The sequence below is a fragment of the Hibiscus syriacus genome, unplaced genomic scaffold (assembly GCF_006381635.1).
Source record: "Hibiscus syriacus cultivar Baekdansim isolate YM2019G1 unplaced genomic scaffold, ASM638163v2 tig00110691_pilon, whole genome shotgun sequence".
In the NCBI taxonomy this organism is placed as follows: Eukaryota; Viridiplantae; Streptophyta; class Magnoliopsida; order Malvales; family Malvaceae; genus Hibiscus; species Hibiscus syriacus.
This window is the reverse complement of record NW_024062826.1, coordinates 1,287,031-1,298,129: the sequence shown is the minus strand read 5'-3', so window position 1 is coordinate 1,298,129 and position 11,099 is coordinate 1,287,031. Positions and strand designations below refer to the sequence as shown.

At 33.9% G+C, this 11,099-nt stretch overlaps 1 protein-coding gene across 1 annotated transcript; it reads right to left on the bottom strand.

The window, feature by feature from the left end:
- Positions 1 to 2,941: 2,941 nt before the first annotated feature.
- Positions 2,942 to 3,595, bottom strand: LOC120138409 (uncharacterized mitochondrial protein AtMg00810-like). The gene has a single exon (XM_039153880.1). The coding sequence runs from the start codon at positions 3,593 to 3,595 to the stop codon at positions 2,942 to 2,944; it is 654 nt and encodes a 217-aa protein (XP_039009811.1).
- Positions 3,596 to 11,099: the final 7,504 nt, after the last annotated feature.

The following is an 11,099-nucleotide window of genomic DNA, read 5'->3' as shown; positions in this document are numbered from 1 at the left end:
GACTAAGCAAATTCTTCTCATGAAAGTTCTTTAGAAAAATCACAAGTTTGAAGAGGCAAGAGAGCTTGATAATCGTATAAGAGGTTGTTGAGTTAATCGATTGACGAATATGGCCAAGAGGGGGGTGAATTGGCAATTAAAATTTTGGTTGAAGTTTTTGCAGAAAATTGAAAGAAATTTGCACAGCGATTTAGAGTGGTTCGACTTTCTCAACCAAAGTCTACATCCACTACCTTAGCTATCCACACTAAGGATTTTCCACAAATTCACTAATTTGTCTTTCTTTTGAGGACAAAGAGTAACCTTACAAACCCTCAAGAATTATACCCCAAATTCTTGAGAACACTCTCTCCCAAAGAGAACAATACAAATTTGCAAACTTACAAGGAAATCCTCACAAGGTAGATTGTTTGCACAATTCTAGAACAAAGAAAAGAATACTCAAGAATGAATACAATTGAGCACAATAAGTGTTCTTGAAAGCAAAATGAATATTGAATGAAAGATAGGCTTGAAATGCTCAAACTTAAGGTTTGATGCTTTCTCTTTGATTCTCTATTGATTCTAGTTGCTTGATGTTTCTTGTTCTTGATCAATGGCTTCTAAGCTTGCTTAAATACACCTTGAATCACTTCTGAACATTGAGGATCATTAATGAAGTTATTGTAGCCGTTTAAGTGTGAAAACAATTAATATTTCTGCTTGGAGCGTGGGGGGAATCGGTTCCCTAAGTGTAAAATTCAAATATTTCGACCGTTGAACAGTGGGGGGAATCGGTTCCCTCCGAGCATACTGGAATTCTCTGAGCCAAACCATTCAGGGGGAATCGGTTCCCTCTGAGCAATCTGGAATTTTTGGCTTTGAAATGGTTCGAAATATTTTGTAATATCGTTTTGAAATTATTTTAAGATTAAAACTTAATTTTACACTTGAGTAAGGATTTAAAATGAACTTTGAAATACTTTGAGTAATATTTTGATATTCGATTTAATATATCGAATATGCTTAGAAAAAATCTTTTTCAAAATTAAAATTCTTTTAATTTAATTTGTTATATCAAAACATCAAAATGTTTCCAACAGAGGTCACTATCTGTAATAGTATACTTCAGGTAAATTTTGAGAATGAATTTTATTAAGAGAATTGTAACATATTTAAATTTTGAACTGTAAATTAATTAAGTTTGATTGTTAAGATCTTTTTATTAATTTAAATTTCAAGATTTATAAGTTATAATTTTGGTTCGTCAAATTGATTGATCATCATTTAATGTATTTTGGTAGTTGGCTTGCTATAAACTCTCGTAATTTCTCCAACTCTAGGAACTATACTTACGAAATCTCTTGTAACTTCTGTCCGTTGAAGTGTTTTTTTTTATACAAAAGAATTCATATTTAATAACAAAACTATTTTTAATATATTATTTTGAATAATAAATCAGACCATTAAATTTATATAAAATATTATTCCGAACCACGACCCGGTAATGCTATTATCTTTATTCTTCATCATTGTATAGTTGGCAAACTCTACATAATTAATTATAGGGTAGGGGTAAATTCTGTGTTGGACCTACTTAAGCTGCAATGTTGAAGAAATGTTCAAAAACTATGGAATGGAATAATTTACCTTAATTATTTTGTGATTGACTCCAAATTTTCAAGCCCAAGTAGACCCTAGTTTGAATTTGACGCCTTATTAATTTTTAAAGCAATTGATTTTATATAATAACTCAATATTATATCACTTAATATAAAAAATAAAATTAATAAAATTAATTTTAATAGAATGACCGGTTTGGGATTTTAACCCTGGTTCGCATTTAATTTTTATTTTTTATCTTTGTGATTGACGACGACCCAATCTTAGTGTCGGTCGTCGACCGTCGGTATTCATTATTTTTTCATTATTTTAATATGTTATATCTTTATTTTTTCTTATTTTTTAATTTTTAATAATCTCGGCTTTATGGCACATTTTTCTTTGCCTTTATAGGACATTTTCCTATGCCTTTTGACACATATTCGGTCGTTTGACCGTTATTTTCATTTATCATTTTTCTCACAGTTGAATTTGACATCGCCATGACTGATCAAGATGACATTTACTTATTATCATGTTGATATTTCCTGCTTTGGACCCTCGAATTCGATTTGGATTTGGATACACAATTTACATTCGTGGATAGTTTTCTCACGTCGTTCGATTTTGATTTGTGATTTTTTGGTGGTCTTTCAATAGCTTGATACATTTTTGTGGTTCGTTTATCGTTGCGATCAGATCTGTTCGTATATACATTTTATTCGAGTTTATTTGTGTTAAGAGTCTAAGCCCAATTGAAAATATTACTTCATGTATTTCATCATAATAACAATGTTTACATAATGTACCATTTATATAATACAAACTAATAACAATAATATGTAACTAACTAACTCATTATTAACTATTATAACTAATTATAAAGTGACTAGCTACATATTATCTCAACACTCCCCCTTAAGTTGGTAGCTGGAAAACATCTTTCAGTCCCAACTTTCTCATCAAATAGTTATGTTGATGTCTACCCAATGCTTTTGTAAAAATATCAACAACATGTTATGTTGTTGCCACATATTCTGTTTGAATTAATTTTGCTTGAAGCTTCTCTCTAACAAAGTGACAGTCAATATCCATGTTTTTTTTCTTTCACGGAAAATCGAATTGACTGTTATATGTATAGCTTATTTATTGTCACTAAAAAGCTTAACTAGTATTGTGTGCTTCATTCCCAATTTTTCTAGTAAACCAGTTAACCAAACAATTTCTGCTACTATCACTGGCATGCTCTTATACTCAGCCTCTACTAATGATCTGGCAATAATGCTTTGTTTCTTTGATTTCCAAGAAATCAAAGAACTTCCCAGCTTAACACAAAAACCAGTAATAGATCTTCTTGACATTACAAAGAAGCCCAATCAGAATCACAAAATGCTACTAAGTTTGTTTCTTGTACTGCTTCAAACATTAAACCTTGTCCAGATAAATTAGCACTCTTAGATTTTGTTGTATCAGAATCACAAAATGCTATTGTCTTTGGTTGCTGCATGAATTGACTTAGATGTTTAACAACAAAGGTAATATCTGATCGAGTGTGAGTCTGATACAATAACCTGCCTATTAACCTTTGATAAACTGATATGTCTTTCAAAACTAGATCACTTGAATCTTGTTGTTCCTCTTCATCATGCTCCATAGTTGAAATAAGCTTCAAGTTCTGCTCTAAAGGTGTTAAAGTAAGCTTAGCACCTCCTAATCTAGCATCCTCAATGAGTTCTATAGTATATTTCCTCTGATTTATCAAGATCCCCTCCTTAGACCTTAAAATTTCAAAACCAAGAAAATATTTCAAATTTCCCAAATCCTTCATCTTAAAACTCTTTTTCAAAATTTCCTTCAACTCTACAATTAACTCCTCACTATTCCCAATGATCAATAAATCATCCTCATAAATCAATAGCATAACAATGATTTCACATTTTCTTTTAGTGAAAATTGAATAATCAAACTTGCTATGTTGAAAATCAACACTTAACAAGGCTTCAGTCAACTTCATATTTCACTGTCTAGATGCATGCTTTAAACCATCGATAAATTTATGTTGCTGAAACCCTGAGGCAACTCCATATAAACCTCCTTCACTAAATCACCTTGCAGAAAGGCATTATAGACATTCATCTAGTAGAGAGGCTAATCAAAAGACGCAACAAGAGCCAGCAATGTTTTGACAGTGACCAACTTGACCACAGGAGAGAAGGTTTTTGTATAATCAATACCTTTCTGTTGATTATAACCTTTAGCCACTAAACGTACTTTATACATTTCAACGGCACCAAAGGCCTTATATTTCACCCTATAAACCCACTTGCAGCCAATAGAGGTCTTTCCAGAAGGCAAAGGCACAACAGAAGATGTCTAATTAGATTCAAGGGCTTGAATCTCTTCTTGCATAGCTTGAATCCATACAAGATTTGTTATGGCTTGAGAAAAGGTTTTAGGTTCCACAATAGTAGATGTAGAAGAAAGAAATACTTGAGTGTGAGTAGGAAAATGACTATAAGAAATGTTATCAGTAATAGGATATTTACTGGAAGATGCAGGAGATTGGCAAGAACACACATAGTCTTGTAACCATTGTGGTTGCTTATATACTATAGTAGATTTCCTAGAAATAACCTGGGAAGTAGGAATATGATCTAAATAAAGACTGTATGACAGGAGAGAAAGAGTGACTAGAAGATTGTGTAGAAGAATGTCATGAAGCTGAAGATAAAGAATGATCAAAATAAGAATTATCACAAGGGACTGATTGACCAGAAAAGGAATATGAAGTAGGATTTTGAACTAAAACTTCAAAATCTAAAACTGCAGACTGAACATGAAAAAAACTAGAAGCTGAATTTTAAGGAAATTTAAAAGGAAATATAGATTCATGAAAGACAACATCCCTGTTCACAAAAAAAAGTTTTTTATGAAGATTAAAGAGAAGATAGCCCTTTTGAGCTGTGGAGTATCCCATGAAAACAACAGGAATAGCCCAAGGAGAAAATTTGTCAAAAACATTAAGAGAAGTGGCATAACACAAGCAATCAAAAAGTTTAAGATGTGAAAAACCAGAGCCTTTATTATAAAGAACATAGAATGGAGTCTTCCATTGAAGAATAGAAGAAGGTAATTTGTTAAGAATATAACCAGCAGTTTGAATACAGTCCCCCCAAAATTTAACAAGAACTTGAGAATAGAATTTGAGAGTCATATCAATTTCTAACAAGTTCCTATGTTTCTTTCCAGCCACCCTATTTTGTTGTGGTATGGAGACACAACTACTTTGATGAATTATTTCCATAGAAGAAAAAAGAGAAGAACAATGTTCATTAAAAAAATCAGTCCTAATCTTATGAATTTAACAGAGGTAATAGAGAAATGATTTTGGACAAAGACAAAGAATTTCTTTAAATGAAGAATAACATCAGATTTCAATCTTAACAAATAAACCCATGCCATTATGCAATAATCATCCACGACAGTGTGAAAAAAATTGTGACCATTATGGGTTGAAGCCCTATAAAGGCCACACAAATCAGGATGAACCAACTCAAAAGGAGAGGAAAACTAGTCTGACTCAACAGAAAAAGAATCCTAGTCTGCCTAGCCAAAGGATAAATGTAACAAGGAACAGACTTAACAAATGAATTTTTATCTAAATATAAACAAGAAAGCATAAAAGTATTTGACAAAGGGGCATGGCCCAATCGAGTATGTCATACATCACTTTTATTATGAGCAGAAATAGAAGACATACAAGAAGAATTTTCAAGAAATGAATTTGCAAACAACAAAACATCATTTGTAGATGACAAACCAGAAGACTGAAGGACATATAAACCACCTGACCTCTTACCAAACCCCTTAATCCTTCCATTTGAGGGATCTTAAAAAAAGCAAAAATCAAGATAAAAAAGAACTGTACAATTTATGTCTTAAGTTAATTTTGGAGATTGACAGAAAATTGTGGTTAATTTCAGGAACAAATAGGACATTTTGTAAAAAAATCAAGAGTGATACATGTATCACAAGTTTCACGTCAAAGGAAGAAGTAATAACTCTTCCAAATGATCCACTCGTCCAAGCCTTGGAAAAGAAGACTAGAACAACAACAGACTTGTGATGACTTTTTGAATGGTATCCTGATCTTATTTTTCCAGCATGTCTTCTGAAGATACAACCTTCTGTATCTTATCTTTCCAACGGTTCTTGAATCGTATCAATCCGATATCGGGAACTCAAGATACATTCATTTTGCTGAAGACAGCACATGCAGAAATTCCTATATGAGATTAATACGTGATTTTTGTAAATATTACGAATTTTCAATATTTATATTGATTATTTTTAATATAATTTTATATAGGATGATGCATTATCTTTTAGGATTAGATTTATTATTTTATTAGGAATTAAGGTTGAGTTAAAACATTATTTTTAGTTATTACTATTCTATTAGGAATTAGAGTTAAGACATGTTTAACTTGGTATTATTTTATTCATTAGTTATTTAGGACCTTTAGAACTCAGACCCTATATAAAGGAAGTTTCATTCAACTTTTTAAATCAGATTTCTTTCATTAATAATACAACTAGAGTTCATTTTTTGCAAGTGTTGATTGTCTTGTACCTTCGAAGCTTCTTCTCCTGGAGTTCTTTCAAGTTTTTGTGAGGGAGATTAATATTCACACTCCAATTTGCCTTTTCATTATGACTAGGAGGGTTGGTTAGAGTCATATTATCGAGTTTGTCTTTTCATTGCGACTATGAGGGTTCGATAGAACACTTAGAGCCATATTATCGAGTTTGCCTTTTCATTGCGACTAGGAGGGTTAGATAGGAAACTTATCCATCTATTTTCCAAAAATTCATCCTCACCATCATCATCTTTAACGTTTACCTTCATAAGGGAGCCATCTTCTACTATTCATCCCCCTTTGTTCTTCATCGGGTCTAGAGCTTTCTAGGTTTGATTCTTCAACAATAGCAACATTCATTAATCCGCCACCCCTTCCCTATCAATCGGTATCATATTTGGACCGATTCTTGGAAAAAGCAAGCATTCTTGCTTGTTCTTGCATACAAAACCGTCAAGGTACCCCAACGGAGCTAGTTCGCAAAAGATTCATTGTTTCAAGTCACAAAAATATTTTGCATACTTCTTTCTTATTTGCATTCTCGTTCTCTTAGAGTCTAACCATTGTTTGGCCTCATAGAGCTTTTAAGTTTTTCTTATCGCCTTTGCTAGTAATCAAACTCTGATACGAATTGTGGAAAACTACTTGGTAAAGTGAGTTTTAAAGAGTACAAGATCGGCTTACTTGCCTCTCGCTGTGTTACTTTCTTGGAGTGACTTGTGAGGTTTCTTGCTTTGTTGAATTTTCTTTCTTTTATTTTTATTTTACTTTAAAATTTTCTTTTGAGTGTTATGATTTCAGGATGGGCGACAATAACAACAAGACACTTACGGCTATCTTAGCTGCACTTTCCCGACTCACGACTCAAATTGAAAGATTTGATGAACTTAACAATACCGTGAGAGAAAGACAAGAATCGCAACTGGATCTACCAAACCAGAATCCAAGACCAAACAATGTTGAACTTTTGGTACCCAGGCGAGAACAACCACGTTTCCAAGAACCCAAACTCTTTGCAAAACCAAAGTTCACGATCTCATCTTTCAAAGGAGACAATAATCCAGGCAGGTACATCGATTGGGAAGGAAAAGTTGATCTCATGTTCGCATACCATGACTGCCCCCAAGCTAAACAAGTTCCCTTCGTCACCATCCAATTCGAAAGATATGCTCGAACTTGGTGGATGAAAAGAAGGAAAAAGATCGAGAACTTCCAAATTCAAGCAATCACTTCTTGGATTGACCTCAAACAAACCATGAGGAAGTAATTCCTACCGACACATTATACACGAGAAGTTAAACTACGACTACACCGACTTCGACAAGGTAGAAGTTTAGTTGAAGACTACTACAAGGAGATACAGTCCTTACTTAATAGGGCTAACATAACCGAAGAAGAAAATGACACCGTGTCAAGATTCGTCATCGGCTTGAACTCAAACATCACTGATCTTATTGACCTCTATGGGTATGAAAACCTTGAAGATACACTAAAGGAGGTAATAAAAATTGAACCAAAAATCCAAAGGAGATTTCAATTCAGAGAACCTTACCAAGGTACTTCATCCTCTTACCAAGGTACTTCATCCTCTTACCAAGGTAATCCTTCATCATCTTCTACTCCACCTTCTCAAAAAAAGCCGAGAGATGACAAACCTAACAAGGAGAAATAATGACCAGCAAAGAATGACACACCTCCAGCCCCTAAAGATCAAATGAGCATTTGTGAGGAGGTAGGGAAAGCAAAAAAAGAAAAAGTTGAGAAAGAGGCAAAAACAAAAGAGGTCACTAGTTACAAAAGCCAAAAGAATAATGACCCATGGTAGGTGAGTGAACCTAATTGTGAGAAGAAAAGAGTGACTCAAAATCTATGTGTGAGCACAAAAGAATTGAGAGAGAACCTTTTTTACAAACAGCTTTGCATCCTTGTTCGCTTTAGGTAATCAATTGTTTCGATTTCTACCATTAACAAGGAGTTGCCTAGTGTGTTTTCATCTTTGTTAAAGGATTTTTGAGAAGTGCTAGGTGATCCACCTGAAGGATTACCGCTGGAAAGAGGAAAACAACACCAAACCAATCTAATTCAAGGTTCCATCATATCTCGTCAAACATACATTCTCGAAGAAACCAAAGAGTTAGATTTGTTATAAAAGGTTACATCCAGGAAAACCTTAGTCGTGACAACATCTTAATGGCGAAACATGATTTGAACAACTTCACAAGCTTTATAGTTTGTGCACAGGGCATTCATGTAAATGATGAAAAAGTAAAAGCAACACGAGACTGGCCCCCATATCATTTTCCATCACCAAGAGTTGTCGAATGGTGTTAGGTGACCCTCTTGACGGGTTACCATCTGAAAGCCCTAATCAATATGTTATATCAATGAAGAGTCACGATTTACGGGAGTCTAAAGATTCGAGGATGAATCCTTTAGAGGAGTGAGGGAATGATACATGCACCAGATTCCATAATACATGCTTCTTCGGAATAATATTTCTACTCGGACCTATTAGAAGAACAAAGTCTCGAAGATTCAAAGCATATCTATTCGGTAAGCATAATGTGAATGAATCATTAAACGATTCTAATGTTGCTCCCTTTAATGTTTCAGATTCGAGGTTGAATCTTTTTGAAGAAAGGGAGGATGATGCATGCATCACAAGGCTCACATCAAAGGAAGAAGTAATAACTCTTCCAAATTATCCACTCGTCCAAGCCTTGGAAAAGAAGACCATAACATCAACAGACTTTCGTTACTTTTTGAATGGGATCCTGATCATATTTGGTCAACATGTCTTCTGAATATACAACCGTCTGTCTCTTATCTTTCCAACGGTTCTTGAATCGCATCAATCCAATATCGGGAACTCAAGATACATCAATTTTACTGAAGATAACACATGCAGAAATTCCTATACGAGATTAATACGTGATTTTTGTAAATATTACGAATTTTCAATATTTATATTGATTATTTGTAATATAATTTAAAATAGGATGATGCATTATCTTTTAGGATTAGATTTATTATTTTATTAGGAATTAGAGTTAAGACATGTTTAACTTATTATTTTATTCATTAGTTATTTATGACCTTTAGAACTCAGCTCCTATATAAAAGAGGCTTCATTCAACTTTGTAAATTAGATTTCTTTAATTAATAATACAACTAGAGTTCGTTTTTGCAAGTGTTGATTGCCTTGTGCCTTCGAAGCTTCTTCTCCTGGAGTTCTTTCAAGTTCTAGTGAGGAGATTAATCTTTGCACTCCAATTTGCCTTTTCATCACAACTAGGAGGATTGGTTAGAGTCATATTATCGAGTTTGCCTTTTCATTGTGACTAGGAGGGTTTAATATGACACTTATCCATCTATTTTCCACAAATTCATCCTCACCATCATCATCTTTACCATTCACCTTCATAAGGGAGCCATCTTCTACCATTCATTCCCCTTTGTTCTTCATCGGGTCTAGAGCTTTCTAGGTTTGATTCTTCAACAAGAGCAACGTTCATTAATCTGCCACCCCTTCCCTATCAAAGAGATAAGGCACAAGAACCAGTATGAGTAAATAAAGTTTTTTCCCATTCGGGAGATAAACAAACCTAGAATTCAAGCCACATGCAATAAGATCAACCAAGCTCAAAAAATCTAAACAAATATGGTCAGTAACACAATGTCTAATATCCAAGTGTGATGCTTAAAAGAAGAAGTATAAGTATCAGCCATATTGACTACTGCATCATCAGAAGAAGGTTGATGCAGTAATTGTAAGATCTATTGATACTGAGCCTGAGTGAATGTGCGAGCAGAATTCACAACTAAAGAATGAACTCTTAGAGGCACAACAAAATGGTTATCAACAGTAGTATGCATTACAGTAGAAGAATCTTTTTTCTTAGAAAAACAAAAATCAAGTGGGAAGTTAATCAATCGGTAGCAATTCTCCATTTTATGCCATTAAACCTTACAATGGTTGCAAGTCCCATTGAACAGACGACGAGAATAGGAGGCTCCAAACACATTTGACGAGAACTGGTGAATCAATGACAAGGGAAACACCACTAAAATGTAGACGTTGAGATTCCTCTTAAATCAACATAGAATTAAGCCGTATTGACTGAAGAAGATGCTGCATGAGCAGAAGTTGTCCCCGAATAGTTGCAAAGGTCTCATTTAGACCTATAAGAAATTGAAGAAGGCGTTGTTGAGAAACATGATCATTGATCATTTTTTAGGCCTCACACTTGCAAGAAGAAATTGTAATAAGAATGCTATACTCATCCCAAAGAAGCTTGAATTTGGTAAAATAAGTAGAGATTGATATCTCTCGATAAAGAAAAAAATATGTGAACCGTTGTTATTGTCAAAACGTTCTTTCAAATCCTTCCAAACCGCCGCCGTGCTTAAAGCATAAACAATACCAGCATAGAGCTCTGAGCTAACTGAATTAAGAATCCAAGACAATGTAATCGTATTACAATGATCCCATTGAGAATGCTAAGAATCAAGAAACGCCTCACATTGACAACTTTCATCCAGAAACCCTAGCTTACTTTTGGCAAGAAACGCGATTCGTAGAGAACGACTCTAGATATTGTAATTCTCAAACCCGTGAGCTGAAGCTAAATTAAAGAAATTCCAGGGGTGTCAGAAAGATGAAGATAAAGAATGTGATTGTGATCAATGATCAAAGCGGTTGTCGGATGTATGATCAGAAAACAGAAAAGGGGAAAAATAATGAGCAAAAGATAAACGAACCAAAGAATAGAGAGTAACCGTAAGACAAAAAAGAATGGCCCAACAAATGCAGCCCAAACAACCTGACTTTGATACCATGTTAAGAATCTAAACCCAATTGAAAATATTATTTCATGT